The sequence below is a fragment of the Triticum aestivum genome, chromosome 2B (genome assembly GCF_018294505.1).
Source record: "Triticum aestivum cultivar Chinese Spring chromosome 2B, IWGSC CS RefSeq v2.1, whole genome shotgun sequence".
Taxonomy (NCBI): domain Eukaryota; kingdom Viridiplantae; phylum Streptophyta; class Magnoliopsida; order Poales; family Poaceae; genus Triticum; species Triticum aestivum.
This window is the reverse complement of record NC_057798.1, coordinates 565074114-565090513: the sequence shown is the minus strand read 5'-3', so window position 1 is coordinate 565090513 and position 16400 is coordinate 565074114. Positions and strand designations below refer to the sequence as shown.

Here is a 16400-nt window from a genome sequence, read left to right as displayed (position 1 = left end):
ACCGCTAGACAAAGGGAATTGTATACGGGATCAATTGAGTCCTTGACATCGTGGTACATCCGATGAGATCATCGTGGAACATGTGAGAGCCGACATGGGTATCCAGATCCCGCTGTTGGTTATTGACCGGAGAACGTCTCGGTCATGTCTGCATGGTTGCCGAACCCGTAGGGTCTACACACTTAAGGTTCGATGACGCTAGGGTTATGAAGAAAGTTTGTATGTGGTTACCGAATGTTGTTCGGAGTCCAGGATGAGATCCCGGACATCACGAGGAGTTCTGGAATGGTCCGGAGGTAAAGATTTATATATGGAAAGTCCTGTTTTGGTCACCGAAAAAGTTTCGGGTTTTATCGGTAACGTACCGGGATCACCGGGAGGGTCCCAGGGGTCCACCAAGTGGGGCCACCGGCCCCGGAGGGCTGCATGGGCCAAGTGTGGGAGGGGACCAGCCCCAGGTGGGCTGGTGCCCCCCCCACAAGGGCCCAAGGCGCCTAGGGTTTGGGGAGGGGTGCTTCCACCTAACTTGGGGGGCAAGTTTCCCCCCTGTCCCCCCTTGGCCGCCACCCTTAGATGGGATTGGGGCAGCCGCACCCCTTGGGGTGGAAACCCTAGAGGGGGTGCACCCCCCCTCCCTCTCCCTTATATATACTTGAGGGTTTTGGGGCTGTCAACACATGAGTTTCCTCTCCTGTTGGCGCAGCCCTACCTCTCTTCCTGCTCATATCTTGCGGTGCTTGGCGAAGCCCTGCTGGACTACCACGCTCCTCCATCACCACCACGCCGTTGTGCTGCTGCTGGATGGAGTCTTCCTCAACCTCTCCCTCTCACCTTGCTGGATCAAGGCATGGGAGACGTCACCGGGCTGTACGTGTGTTGAACACGGAGGTGCCGTCCGTTCGGCACTAGGATCTCCGGTGATTTGGATCACGACGGGTACGACTCCTTCAACCCCGTTCTCTTGAACGCTTCCGCTTAGCGATCTACAAGGGTATGTAGATGCACTCTCCTTCCCCTCGTTGCTGGTTTCTTCATAGATAGATCTTGGTGACACGTAGGAAAATTTTGAATTTCTGCTACGATCCCCAACAGTGGTATTAGAGCCAGGTTTATTGCGTAGATTCTTTGCACGAGTAGAACACAAAGTAGTTGTGGGCGTTGATTTTGTTCAATATGCTTATCGTTACTAGTCCAATCTTGTTTCGACGGTATTGTGGGATGAAGCGGCCTGGACCGACCTTACACGTACACTTACGTGAGACAGGTTCCACCGACTGACATGCACTTGGTGCATAAGGTGGCTAACGGGTGCCAGTCTCTCCCACTTTAGTCGGAACGGATTCGATGAAAATGGTCCTTATGAAGGGTAAATAGTAATTGACATATCACGTTGTGGTTTTGCGTTGGTAAGAAACGTTCTTGCTAGTAACCCATAGCAGCCACGTAAAACATGCAAACAACAATTAGAGGTCGTCTAACTTGTTTTTGCAGGGTATGCTTTGTGATGTGATATGGCCAAGAAGAATGTGATGAATATATGTGATGTATGAGATTGATCATGTTCTTGTAATAGTAATCACGACTTGCATGTCGATGAGTATGACAACCGGCAGGAGCCATAGGAGTTGTCTTTATTTATTGTATGACATGCGTGTCATTATATAACGCCATGTAATTACTTTACTTTATTGCTAACCGGTAGCCATAGTAGTAGAAGTAATAGTTGGCGAGACAACTTCATGAAGATCATGATGATGGAGATCATGGTGTCATGCCGGTGACGATGATGATCATGGAGCCCCGAAGATGGAGATCAAAAGGAGCAAAATGATATTGGCCATATCATGTCACTATTTGATTGCATGTGATGTTTATCATGTTTGTGCATCTTATTTGCTTAGAATGACGGTAGTAAATAAGATGATCCCTTATTAAAATTTCAAGAAAGTGTTCTCCCTAACTGTGCACCGTTGCGAAAGTTCATCGTTTCGAAGCACCACGTGATGATCGGGTGTGATAGATTCTTACGTTCACATACAACGAGTGTAAGCCAGATTTACACACGCGAAACACTTAGGTTAACTTGACGAGCCTAGCATGTACAGACATGGCCTCGGAACACAAGAGACCGAAAGGTCGAGCATGAGTTGTATAGTAGATACGATCAACATAAAGATGTTCACCGATGATGACTAGTCCGTCTCACGTGATGATCGGACACGGCCTAGTTGACTCGGATCATGTAATCACTTAGATGACTAGAGGGATGTCTATCTGAGTGGGAGTTCATAAGATGAACTTAATTATCCTGAACATAGTCAAAAGATCTTTGTAAATTATGTCGTAAGCTCGCGCTTTAGTTCCATTGTTTAGATATGTTCCTAGAGAAAATATAGTTGAAAGTTGACAGTAGCGATTATGCAGACAGTAGAAAGCTTATGTACTTGATGCACCGCTCAGTGTGCTAAACCCCAAACATCGTCTGTGGATGTTGCGAACATCGGACATACATGTTTTGATAACTACGTGATAGTTCAGTCAAACGGTTTAGAGTTGAGGCACCAAAGACGTTTTCGAAACATCGAGGAACATATGAGATGTTTCGAGGACTGAAATTGGGATTTCAGGCTCGTGCCCACGTCAAGAGGTATAAGACCTCCGACGATTTTCTTAGCCTGCAAACTAAGGGAGAAAAGCTCAATCGTTGAGCTTGTGCTCAGATTGTCTAAGTGCAACAATCACTTGAATCGAGTGGGAGTTGATCTTCCAAATGAGATAGTGATGTTTCTCCAAAGTCATTGCCACCAAGCTGCTAGAGCTTCGTGATGAACTATAACATATCAGGGATAGGCATGATGATCCTTGAGGTATTCACGATGTTTGACACCGCGAAAGTAGAAATCAAGAAGGAGCATCAATTGTTGATGGTTGGTGAAACCACTAGTTTCAAGAAGGGCAAGGGCAAGAAGGGACACTTCATGAAACGGCAAATCAGTTGCTGCTCCAGTGAAGAGACCCAAGGTTGAACCCAAACCCGAGACTAAGTGCTTCTGTAATAAGGGGAACAACCACTGGAGCAGAATTACCCTAGATACTTGGTAGATAAGAAGGCTGGCAAGGTCGATAGAAGTATATTGGATATACATTATGATGTGTACTTTACTAGTACTCCTAGTAGCACCATGGTATTAGATACCGGTTCGGTTGCTAAGTGTTAGTAACTCGAAATAAAAGCTACGGAATAAACGGAGACTAGCTAAAGGTGAGCTGACAATACGTGTTGGAAGTGTTTCCAAGGTTGATATGATCAAGCATCGCACGCTCCCTCTACCATAGAGATTGGTGTTAAACCTAAATAATTGTTATTTGGTGTTTGCGTTGAGCATAGACATGATTGGATTATGTCTGTCGCAATACGGTTATTCATTTAAGGAGAATAATGGTTACTCTGTTTATTTGAATAATACCTTCAATGGTCTAGCACCTAAAAGGAATGGTTTATTGAATCTCGATCGTAGTGATACACATTTTCATGCCAAAAGATATAAGATAGTAATGATAGTACCACTTACTTGTGGCACTGCCATGTAAGTCATATTGATGTAACATGCATGAAGAAGCTCCATGTTGATGGATCTTTGGACTCACTCGTTTTTGAAAAGTTTGAGACATGCGAACTATGTCTATTGGTGTATACGCATGAATAAACTCCATGCAGATGGATCGTTTGGACTCACTTGATTTTGAATCACTTGAGATATGCAAATCATACCACATGGGCAAGATGATTGAAAAGCCTCGTTTTCAGTAAGATGGAACAAGATAGCAACTTGTTGGAAGTAATACATTTTGATGTGTGCAGTCCAACAAGTGCTAAGGCACGCAGCGAATATCGTTATGTTCTTACTTCACAGATGATTTGAGTAGATACTAAGTATATTTACTTGATGAAGCACAAGTCTGAATTATTGAATGGTTCAAGTAATTTCAGAGTGAAGTTGAAGATCATCGTGACAAGAGGATAAAATGTCTATGATATGATCATAGAGATGAGTGTCTGAGTTACGAGCTTTGGCACGCAATTAAGACATTATGAAAATTGTTTCACAATTAATACCGCCTGGAACACCATAGTGTGATGGTGTGTCCGAACATCATAGTTGCACCCTATTGGATATGGTGCGTACCATGATGTCTCTTATCGAATTACCACTATCGTTCATGGGTTAGGCATTAGAGACAACCGCACTCACTTTAATAGGGCACCCCGTAATTCCGTTGAGACGACACCGTTTGAACTATGGTTTGGAGAAACCTAAGTTGTCGTTTCTTAAAAGTTTGGGGCTGCGACGCTTATGTGAAAAGTTTCATCGTGATAAGCTCGAACCCAAAGCGGATAAAATGCATCTTCATAGGACACCCAAAACAGTTGGGTATACCCCCTAATTCAGATCCGAAAGCAATAGGGATTGTTTCTCGAATCGGGTCCTTTCTCGAGGAAAGGTTTGTCTCGAGAATTGAGTGGGAGGATAGTGAGACTTGATGAGGTTATTGAACCATCACTTCAACCAGTGTGTAGCAGGGCACAGGAAGTTGTTCCCGTGGCACCTACACCAATTGAAGTGGAAGCTTATGATATTGATCATGAAGCTTCGGATCAAGTCACTACCGAACCTCGTAGGACGACAAGGACGCGTACTGCTTCGGAGTGGTATGGTGATCCTGTCTTGAAGGTCATGTTGCTAGACAACAATGAACCTACAAGCTATGGAGAAGCGATGGTGGGCCCAAATTTCGACAAATGGTTTGGAGCCATGAAATCCGAGATAGGATCCATGTATCAGAACAAAGCATGGACTTTGGTGGACTTGCCCAATGATCGGCAAGCCATTGAGATAAATGGGTCTTTAAGAAGAAGACGGACGTGGACGGTAATGTCACCGTCTATGAAGCTCGACTTGTGGCGAAGAGTTTTTCACAAGTTCAGGGAATCGACTACGATGAGATTTTCTCATCTGTAGCGATGCTTAAGTCCGTCGAAATCATGTTAGCATTAGCTGCATTTATGAAATCTGGCAGACGGATGTCAAAACGAGTTTCCTTACCGGTTTTCGTAAGGAAAGGTTGTATGTGATACAATCAAAAAGTTTTTGTCGATCCTAAGGATGCTAAAAAGGTATGCTGGCTCCAGCGATCCTTCTAAGGACTGGAGTAAGCATCTCGGAGTTGGAATATACGCTTTGATGAAATGATCAAAGATTTTGGGTTTATACAAAGTTTGTGAGAAATTTGTATTTCCAAAGAAGTGAGTGGGAGCACTATAGAATTTCTGATAAGTATATGTTGTTGACATATTGTTGATCAGAAATGATGTAGAATTTCTGGAAAGCATATAGGGTTATTTGAAAAGTGTTTTTCAATAGAAAACCTGGATTAAGCTACTTGAACATTGAGCATCGAGATCTATAAGGATAGATCAAAATGCTTAATAATACTTTCAAATGAGCACGTACCTTGACATGATCTTGAAAGTGTTCAAGATGGATCAGTCAAAGAAGAAGTTCTTGCCTGAGTTGTAAGGTACGAAGTTAAGACTTAAAGCTCGACCACGGCAGAAAAGAGAGAAAGGACAAAGGTCGTCCCCTATGCTTTAGACGTAGGCTCTACAGTATGCTATGCTAAGTACCAAGGTGACCAAGGAGTGGATCACCAGATAGCGATCAAAATTATCCTTAGAGGAATAAGGATTTGTTTCTCGATTATGGAGGTGATAAAGAGTTAGACGTAAAGGGTTACAACGATACACGCTTTAACACTTATCCGGATGACTCTGAGTAGCAAACCGGATACGTATAATGGAACAACCATTTGGAATAGCTCCAAGTGGAGCGTGGAAGCAGCATTCACAATATGACATAGAGATTTGCGAAGTACATACGGATCTGAATGTTGCAGACCCGTTGACTAAAACTTTTCTCTCAAGCAAAACATGATCAAACCCCAGAACTCATTGAGTCTTAATCACATGATGATGTGAACTAGTTTAATGACACTAATAAACTCTTTGGATGTTGGTCACATGGCGATGTGACCTGTGAGTGTTAATCACATGGCGATGTGAACTAGATTATTGACTCTAGTGCAAGTGGGAGACTGTTGGAAATATGCCCTAGAGGCAATAATAAATAAGTTATTATTATATTTCTTTGTTCATGATAATCGTTTATTATCCATACTGTAATTGTATTGATAGGAAACTTAGATACATGTGTGGATACATAGACAACACCATGTCCCTAGTAAGCCTCTAGTTGACTAGCTCGTTGATCAAAAGATGGTTACGGTTTCCTGACCATGGACATTGGATGTCATTGATAACGGGATCACATCATTAGGAGAATGATGTGATGGACAAGACCCAATCCTAAGCTTAGCACAAAGATCGTAGTTCGTATGCTAAAGCTTTTCTAATGTCAACTATCATTTCCTTAGACCATGAGATTGTGCAACTCCCGGATACCGTACGAATGCTTTGGGTGTACCAAACGTCACAACGTAACTGGGTGGCTATAAAGGTGCACTACAAGTATCTCCGAAAGTGTCTGTTGGGTTGGCACGAATCGAGACTGGGATTTGTCACTCCGGTTAACGGAGAGGTATCTCTGGGCCCACTCGGTAGGACATCATCATAATGTGCACAATGTGACCAAGGAGTTGATCATGGGATGATGTGTTACGGAACGAGTAAAGAGACTTGCCGGTAACGAGACTGAACAAGGTATCGCTATACCAACGATCGAATCTCGGGCAAGTACAATACCGCTAGACAAAGGGAATTGTATACGGGATCAATTGAGTCGTTGACATCGTGGTTCATCCGATGAGATCATCATGGAACATGTGGGAGCCGACATGGGTATCCAGATCCCGCTGTTGGTTATTGACCGGAGAACGTCTCGGTCATGTCTGCATGGTTCCCGAACCCGTAGGGTCTACACACTTAAGGTTGGATGACGCTAGGGTTATAAAGGAAGTTTGTATGTGGTTACCGAATGTTGTTCGAAGTCCCGGATGAGATCCCGGACATCACGAGGAGTTCCGGAATGGTCCGAAGGTAAAGATTTATATATGGGAAGTCTTGTTTTGGTCACCGAAAAAGTTTCGGGTTTTATCGGTAACGTACCGAGACCACCGGGAGGGTCCCGGGGGTCCACCAAGTGGGGCCACCGGCCCCGAAGGGCTGCATGGGCCAAGTGTGGGAGGGGACCAGCCCCAGGTGGGCTGGTGCGCCCCCCCCCCACAAGGGCCCAAGGCGCCTAGGGTTTGGGGAGGGGGTGCTTCCACCTAACTTGGGGGGCAAGTTTCCCCCTCTCCCCCCTTGGCAGCCACCCTTAGATGGGATTGGGGCAGCCGCACCCCTTGGGGTGGAAACCCTAGAGGGGGCACACCCCCTCCCTCTCCCCTATATATACTTGAGGGTTTTGGGGCTGCCAACACATGAGTTTCCTCTCCTGTTGGCGCAACCCTACCTCTCTTCCTCCTCATATCTTGCGGTGCTTGGCAAAGCCCTGCTGGACTACCACGCTCCTCCATCACCACCACGCCGTTGTGCTGCTGCTGGATGGAGTCTTCCTCAACCTCTTCCTCTCATCTTGCTGGATCAAGGCATGGGAGACGTCACCTGGCTGTACGTGTGTTGAACACGGAGGTGCCGTCCGTTCGGCACTAGGATCTCCGGTGATTTGGATCACGACGAGTACGACTCCTTCAACCCCGTTCTCTTGAACGCTTTCGCTTAGCGATCTACAAGGGTATGTAGATGCACTCTCCTTCCCCTCGTTGCTGGTTTCTCCATAAATAGATCTTGATGACACGTAGGAAAATTTTGAATTTCTGCTACGATCCCCAACACCCTTGCCCCGAGGCAAGCATGCCATTAAGCTGATGAGACCAGGTGTGGCTACAGTGATCTCCTACTAGGCGGCGAGACTGTAGCCACGCTGAGGATGACCAAGCTCTCTCCACCGACGACACGGCTATAGTAAGCAGTCACCAACCAGTCGGCAGGGCCCACCAGGCGGCAGGCCCCAACGTCGGCGGAGAAGCCAGAGGCCGGAGACACTGACAGCCGGGCCGAGCACCCGGCTGGATTACCATTGTACCCCTGGGGGTAGACCTATATAAACCCCCCAGGGCACCCATGCAAAGGGTTCCAACCCAGATAAAACTAGTCAGATACCTAGGGCAGGGGAAGAGCTAGCCTTGCCTTCTCCTACCTCTAGACACAGCTCAAGGAGCACTTTGTATCATTAATGCCTTAGTGATCATGCGGAGACCCCGCAGAGCAGGAGTAGGGGTATTATCTCCACAGAGAGCCCCCAACCTGGGTAAAGTTCGCCGGCATACGTGTCTACGCCTTATCCCACTTCCAGGCATCGGTGACGTTCTACTAGCTCCCACCATGCTAAGCCATCCTTTGGCATATGTCGCACCCAACCCCCGACAATCTGCGTCATAGTGTCTAGGTGCAGAAATCTCACTAACTGATAAACATCACCAAAAGGAGGAGGTCAGGTGTGCCTTGGAGCTGCGACACCATGGAAATCCTCTGCACTGGGGAGCAGTGGGGTCAACAGCTGCAAGAAATGGACTGTCAGCATACACAACAAATGCAAGCACACACAGAGGAGGGAGACAAACCTGTAGGTTAGCAGCCTCAAGAACAGCCACAATCGGCACATTGGGTTGGAAGCCCTTGCGCAAAGGGCGCGACAAGCGTGATGGGTCAGGGGGCTCGGTGGTGAAGGGCGAAGGAGAAGGTGGAGGCGTGGCAGAGCATTTTCACATGCTTCCCTACATGTTCATGTTACAACAGTGTTAGAAAAACCAGTATCTTGAATGTAAGGCACCAACGTGACTGTTAAAGTTTTGCCGAATTGAACCCCAATGCTAAATACATATGCAGTAGGATTGATCTGCAGCACAGTGATGACAACAATTTCAACACACAGTGTACAACTTTGCATCTTCCAAACTCGCTGAGTAGAGTGCTTTTCCCAGTCCTGGTACTTTGCCTTGCAAGAAACTGTCAAATGTCCTCTGCCATTTTGTCCCTTGAATTTGAGGACTTCAAGAGATCAGACGCCTGTTTCCAAATCAATATGTCAAGTAAACACAATCATCAAAATTACATAATCACCCGAGTTCACTGATGAACTATAGTTACACTTGTCATTTAAACCCATAGGTAATCAAAGAAGAGCTCGGTTATCACCATCTTTCTGATGATAATTAATAGTGAAACCATTTCATCTGATGATAATTACTGATGTCAAAGTGAAGGTCAATGGATTCAGTTCAATTCCACCTATACAGACATTCAGGAACACGCAGATAGCATCGCCCAATTGATGTGCTAGACTACAACTCACACACACGGGTTGTCGAGAAGTTCAGAAGAACGAGAAAAAGGGAGGACAAGAAGGGCTACATGCGGAGGAAAAAGATAAGCTTAACAAATAAACAGGGAAGCAGGGCATTAGATACTACATGTAAGACTACAGTTGTATTTGCGGATACAGAGACTGGTTCAGAATGTATAAGACGATTCATGAATGACAGACCTTGTCGAATTCCTTGACGGTGAGAGCGCAGTTCCCCTTCAAGAGCAGTGCGCATCCTAGCAAATAGTGTCCCTGCATCAAACAGAAGCAAGAACAGATGAAGCTCTGAAACCTCTGCACATTACAAATATACGGCCCTCTTCCTCTGAAGCAAGAACAGACATGAACTGAAAATTGGGGAATAATAATCTGTGTCAGTCACCTTGACGGAGGTGTCGTCAAGCACGAGTGCCCTCCTGCTGTCCTCCTCGACCCTGGCCCATTCCTTGTGGCGGAAGTGGCAGAGGCCCCGGTTCACCCAGTAGACGGTGAGCAGAGCTCCAACTGCATTGGTGCCAAATCCTCTGAAAACACCAGGGATGCCATCACTCCTTAATATCTTTCTAAAAACGACAAAGCCAGACATATGTGAAAGTCCTCCTTCAGCAACCTGCATTCTAGTCTTCACAACAGCTGTTGGATGCAGAACACCTTGCTGGGCTGTAAATAAGATTGCCCCAATAACATGAAACTTTGCCTTGTCCAATCTGCAGTGTTATACAAAAGGTCAGTTATTTTGATCACAAGAATATGTACTCGCAAGTTGGTGATGTACCTAACCCCACATGTATAATTACACGGAATTACCAATTACAGTTATAATCCTTTCATGATAACATCCTAGGTTATCAGATCACGATTCGGTGTGTGATTCTACAATCTATGATTTTATGACCACAACAAACAAATGACTCCCCCATTTTCCACATCGAAGTGACATCACCTGAAAAGCTATGTCTATCTTCCACATATAGTGCTAGCGGACAATAAACATCTAGATGAAACACAATCACCAGATTAAACTGTTCAAATTGTGCAAGCACGCAATGCGTTAGTGTTGGAAGGGGCTTCAACTGATTCGGTTTCAAAGGATATACTCCTACAATTCAGATCATTTCAAAGGATTTGAAGAGAAACTACAGATCGTGGGCTTACATTCTCCTAGATCGCCCAATGCCAGAATGAGGTACATCCCCATCCTCATCCCTATTTAACTTGAAAAAGAATAGGATCTTGGGAGGAGCAGCAGGGAGGGGAGGGGAGGGCGGGGGAGCTCACCATGGTCGGGATCTTGCAAGGAGGCGGCGCCGGCGGCGGGGTAGGTGGGCCTGGTGCTCACGGTTCCTGGTGTCGGATCGATCCACTGAAGCGCGTTGGTGGCGTCAAGCCATTGGAGCTCGTCGGCATCGCCCAAGGCGCAGCTGGTTGCGACGGCGACGGCGTGCTCTGCTTGGCCTTCTCTAGCCTCACACCCAGGAGCCCGACCGTCGCTGCTACTGATGGCTCCGCCGCCCTTCATGGTCGCGAGGGGCTAGCAGAAGGGACGGCCAGGAGGAGGATGGAGGCGCAGAGGAGCAGCGGCGGCTCGGGCCGGAGAGAAGGAGGGGAGCGAGAGCGACGGCTGCGCGAGAGATGCGAGGGAGAGAGAGAAGTGAGGGAGCGTGAGAAAACCCTAGCCGTCTCACTCGATTGGGGATGAGTCTGCCAACCAGGGAAAGCCATCTGGCGTCGGGTATGCGAAAAGTCGAAAATGCCCTCGGCGGGCGACGAGAATTTCGACGGTGGCAACGAGATCTTTACCGCTGGGGAGCGCGGACGGGATGCACGAGACGCGTCACACACACAGAATGACACTCGGGTCCCACCGGGCGCGCTACCCCACAAGTCAGCGAGACCCAGTCGGGAACCACGGAGTGAGCGAGATCGCGGGGGAAGAATAACTATTCATTGCTACAGCGCCGTTTTTTGATCCGGCGGCCCAGATCGTCCAGAGGCTTGATCCGACGGCTAGAATCGCATCAGGAAAACGGATCGGGCGGCCAGAATCCACTGAGCTCTGAGGAGGCGCGGGAGTGACTGTCTGGATTGACTTGCCTCGTTCCTACGCGCAAAATAAGCTTTGGGTGGATGTGCAGTTTCATCAAAAACACAGGAAGTGAGTAGTTTTCTTACGAAATTTCTGTATACATTTTCTACAAACCGAATGCATATATAGAAATTTTTTCATCCGAAATTTTTATTTCTATGTTTTTCCCACGAAAATCCTCCGCACCGAACGAGGCCTCAAAACTGTCACGCGAGGCTAGCAGGCTACGTGGAGCAAAGCGGGCTCTGTCCTGCGGCTCAACAACTCCCTCTGGCCTGCTGCGGCCCAGATGGAGTCTAGTCCGTGGCTCGTTGGTTGGCCCAGTTGCGAGAATCACATCGAGAGCGTCGTCTTCAGCAGCCCCTCGCCGTTCTTGCCCGCCGCCGGAGCTTCTGTACGCGCCGCCGGAGAGCCCGGGCGCGTCCCCTAGGCGCGGGTACGATAACACCCAAAGTCCCTACACGGCTTCTTCTCCGCCGCCCCATACCGGCGCGGTACCGTCGGCGCTCGGTGCGCTACCTCTCCGCATCGCTGGCACCGCCGTTTCCGTCCAACCCCATCGCATCCCTGCTGCCTCGACCCCGTCCGCAGTTTTGTTGATTGGTTTCTAAGGTATGAGCACTTTCTTCATCCATGATTTGTTAAACCCCGCTGAACCTCGAGAAATTTTGAGCGTGCACCGGCACGCCGTCTAGATCCGCCCTTGAACCCCCAACCATCGTCTACGTGTTTATCTGCAGCTGCAGCAGAGACAGTGCATGGCGGCGGCGCCACATCACCTGCTGTATGAATTCGCGAAGGCTGCACTCATCAAGATATTTGCATTTCCTTATGCCACGGTCTGTTCTACGCTCCTCTCTTTTCCGATATCCAATTCGTTCTGGTTAGCGAAGAACTGAGCAGCAGAAACCTGATGCTGGCTTGCTTTTACCCGTTGGGAAATGTTGAAGGTCTGCGACATGTACTGCAACGGCGGAGCTGATACAGAAAAGTGGGCTGATGCCCAAGCTGGTCGCTACATAGGAATTGGTAGGTCGACTCACTATAACCTGAGCCCCTACTTGGTTACTTTGTTCAGAGTACATGAAATCTTTTGCCTATAGTGAACTCATTGCTTTCCGTGATAGACGCTTCTGCGTCGGCTGTCAGTAGTGACGACCGTGAACTGTGGGAGAACAAATGGAAACCTTTCACCACTGAGTTCATCGAGTTGAATCCTTCCGCTGTAATCTCCTCTCCCCCACCCCTTCTTACTTGCACGAAATTTAAAGTCTTAAGAGCTGATGGCATGTATGGTGGTCTCTATGACAGGATGACTTTGAAGCTCAGTTGCAAGAAAAGGGCATCCAAGCAGATATAGTTTGCTGCATGCAGAATTTACAGGCAAGTTGGGTTTTCTCCACCTCCGGAATATGGCATACTGTTAAGCTTTGCTAATCTTCAAAGTTTATCCATGTTGAAAGATAGTTATGCTTTGAAAGTGAGGAACACGCAAAGAAGCTTCTCAATAACGTGTCATCATTGCTCAAACCTGGAGGCTATTTCTTTGGCATAATTCCTGATTCATCTACATTATGGTATGGCCCCTCATACCATATATTCTTCAATATTTAAAGATTAGTTACCATCTAATCTTTAATATATATTCTCCAATATCAAATTTAGTTTGAACACCACTATTCTGGATCTTTGTGAGCTTAACGGCATTTTGATGTTGTAGGACTAAATATCAAAAGAATGTTGAGGCTTCACATAATAAGGGTCTGAAGGTTGTTCCAAATAGCATCCGCTCTGACAACTATACAATTACCTTCGAAATCGAGGAAGAAAAGTATGAGCTCAACTTCTGTATCTATTTACATTCGAAAAGGTTTTCTATCTTTAGGTTCATGCATTACATCCAAATGGTGCAGGTTTCCCTTCTTCGGAAAGAAGTACCAACTCAAATTTGCAAATGAAGCAATGTTTGAGAATCATTGCCTCGTTCACTTTCCCAGCCTTATGAGGTTACAATTTTCTCATTCATTTCCAACATTTTGCTGTAGTCTTCCGTTCATGTAAACCAACAACTTGGGTCACAAGGTTTTCACAATATTATAATATGTTGGAGCAGATTAGCAAGGGAGGCTGGACTTGAATATGTGGAGATCCAGAACTTAACTGAGTTTTATGATGACAACAGGTGCCCGTATCTTATTGAACGCCTATGTTATTCCCATGAAGTCATTTAATACATAATGCGTCATAGTAAAATTTATTTGCATAAGTTACTTAAATTTTCCTCCTCTTTTCCAAAGAAATGTAATGTGATTATATACTAATCAATGGTGGATATATCTGATGGTTTATTTTGGTTCTGACTGACTTCCAGAACTCAGTTTGCTCCAATGCTTGGTAGTTGTGGTGCCAATTTGGTTGACCCTCGTGGAAAGCTCATTGCTCGTTCCTATGATATTTTAGGTGATGTACCCTTTTCCTGCATTGGGTTCATCCAAATATTCCAATTCGCTCAGTGCTTAATCTGATTTGTGCAGGCCTGTATTCGACTTTTGTGTTCCAGAAGCCTGATCCAGATGCAATACCACCTGTTGTAACACCTGACCCAGATGAAGAGGTCTGCTCTTCCTTGCCAAGCAGCACTAGATTTTTGTTTACTGTTTCAGTGGTGAGTATTAGTTAACCCCTGATTGAAACAGCAGGAGAGGCTCTGGAGGCAGCAGGCGGCAGCGGATGATTTGAGACGGCCACAGGCAGAGGTGATGCCAATAGACCCTGATCAGAAAGGGATCCTGGGCCCAGGACCTGCAGATATGAGGCTTAATTAGTTTGCCAGAAAATTCAGATGTAGATATAGACTTGGGGTAATTCTGCTCTCTCAGTTGATGGTGCATGGCCATGCTTGTGACCTCCCCTGTGTCGCTAGTTGATCTGAAGCTCATGTCAAAAGGGAAAAAGGTTGATCTGAAGCTCACGCGGGTGGTTGATGCAAGTTTGGGCATTCGTTGAAGTCCACCAGGCCAATTTCCATGTGTGCTGTCATCACCAGTAGTCTATTTCAAGTCATGTTGCATTAGGTCCTAACTAGTAGTACAAGGTATTTTATTATGTAGAGGTACACTTAAGTTGTGTGCTTTGTATAGCATGGCTTTTCAGAATTTTGTGCTAGTGTGACTGTGAAGGACTTATCTTTCTACTACTCCCTCTGTCCCATAATGTAATGTCAAAAAAGTCTTATATTATGGGAATTATGGGAAGGAGGGAGTAGATGATACAACTATTGGTGAAAACAGTTTTGATCAATTGACTGCAGCATAACGTGGATGCACGCCACAATCTAGCAAGAGTTATACCAGCTGATTACACAAAGGAGGTGTTTGTTTCAGAGATTTTTGCCCAGCACCTGTTTACACCGTAAAGGAAAACCGCTACCTGTGTTTGGAAACTCAACTCCGTAAACACGTCCTGCCGTAAACAGGTCCAGCTCAGTTATTGATTGATACCGCTCACAACCCACCGGTAAAGGTTACGTTACCGAGCCCATGAGGCCATGGCCCCCGCACGAACCCCTCCTCCGCCGCCGCCTCCATGATCCTCTTTGAGTCCGGTGCCGGTGCGTCCCCTACTCCCTTTGAATCCCTGCGGAGATCGGAGCAGCCGACGGCGGTGTTCGGGAAGGGTCGGCGGTGCTTGAGACCAGAGGCGGCTGAAAGTGCACATGCCCGGGGACGACCGGTGGTGCACAAGATTCGACCGCCGGCGGCGCTTGGTTTCAGAGATGGCCGGCTTGATTTCGGAGATGGCCGGAGCCGCTTGATTTTGGAGATGGCCGGCGATGCTAGAGATCTTGGGCGAAGCAAGAGAGCGACGAGTAATCAATTCCTTTACCAGATGTGAACTAAACAAACTAAAAAAAACATTACATCTCCTTAAACACCGTGATCTGATTACGTTAACAGTGTCATTACCATTTCTGTAGCCAAACACATCCAAAGTGGGAATATGATAATGTCGTTGCCAGCATCATGTATCTATGATTTATGAAGTATTCATACCATTATATTATCTGTTTTGGATGTTTAATGAGCTTTATTATACACTTTTATATTATTTTTGGGACTAGCCTATTAACCGGAGGTCCAGTCCAAGTTGTTGTTTTTTTGCCTATTTTAGTGTTTCGCAGAAAAAGATTATCAAACGGAGTCCAAACGGAATGAAACCTTCGGGAGAGTTATTTTTGGAACAAACGCAATCCAGGATACTTGGAGTAGACATCAGGGAAGCAACGAGGTGGCCGCGAGGGTCCAGTGCGCGCCCCACCCCCTGGGCGCGCCCCCACCCTTGTGGGCCCCTCGTGGCTCCCCTGACCAAATTCTTTCGCCTGTATATATCCATATACCCTGAAAACATCGAGGAGCACAATAGATCGGAAGTTCCGCCGCCGCAAGCCTCTGTAGCAACCAAAAACCTCTCGGGAGCCCGTCCCAGCACCCTGCCGGAGGAGGGGATCCCTCACCGGTGGCCATCTTCATCATCCCGGCGCTCTCCATGACGAGGAGGGAGTAGTTCACCCTCGGGGCTGAGGGTATGTACCAGTAGCTATGTGTTTGATCTCTCTCCCTCGTGTTCTTGATTTGGCACGATCTTATCGTGAGCTTTGCTATTATAGTTGGATCTTATGATGTTTCTCCCCTTCTACTCTCTTATAATGGATTGAGTTTTCCCTTTGAAGTTATCTTATCGGATTGAGTCTTTAAGGATTTGAGAACACTTGATCTATGTCTTGTATGTGCTTATATGTGGTGACAATGGGATATTCACGTGATCTACTTGATGTACGTTTTGGTGATCAACTTGCGGGTTCAGTGACCTTG

The 16400-nt window shown here is 46.6% G+C and overlaps 2 protein-coding genes across 4 annotated transcripts; one reads left to right on the top strand and one right to left on the bottom strand.

The window, feature by feature from the left end:
- Positions 1–7850: 7850 nt before the first annotated feature.
- LOC123041667 (E3 ubiquitin-protein ligase CHIP) lies at positions 7851–11116 on the bottom strand. 2 transcript variants are annotated; one of them, XR_006418585.1, is made up of 6 exons: positions 10722–11116; positions 10054–10150; positions 9826–9967; positions 9624–9695; positions 8701–9145; positions 7851–8636 (listed from the first exon to the last, which is right to left on the bottom strand). XR_006418585.1 is itself a non-coding variant. In XM_044464250.1 (4 exons), exons 2-4 carry the CDS (start codon positions 10057–10059, stop codon positions 9089–9091), a joined length of 363 nt encoding a protein of 120 aa, XP_044320185.1. In that variant the 5' UTR covers positions 10060–10150; positions 10722–11116; the 3' UTR covers positions 8924–9088. The 2 variants fall into 2 exon arrangements, 1 of the variants encoding a protein (XP_044320185.1); XM_044464250.1 differs by lacking the exon at positions 7851–8636 and having other exon boundaries at positions 8924–9145; positions 9826–10150.
- Positions 11117–11784: 668 nt separating this feature from the next.
- Positions 11785–14829, top strand: LOC123046063 (mRNA cap guanine-N7 methyltransferase 2). 2 transcript variants are annotated; one of them, XM_044469351.1, is made up of 12 exons: positions 11785–12141; positions 12270–12368; positions 12480–12558; positions 12657–12754; positions 12841–12912; positions 12997–13106; positions 13250–13360; positions 13443–13535; positions 13643–13711; positions 13901–13989; positions 14064–14143; positions 14226–14829. In XM_044469351.1, the coding sequence occupies exons 2-12, from the start codon at positions 12288–12290 to the stop codon at positions 14352–14354; spliced, it is 1011 nt and encodes a 336-aa protein (XP_044325286.1). In that variant the 5' UTR covers positions 11785–12141; positions 12270–12287; the 3' UTR covers positions 14355–14829. The 2 variants fall into 2 exon arrangements, with proteins under 2 accessions (XP_044325286.1, XP_044325287.1); XM_044469352.1 differs by having other exon boundaries at positions 11790–12141; positions 14229–14829.
- Positions 14830–16400: the final 1571 nt, after the last annotated feature.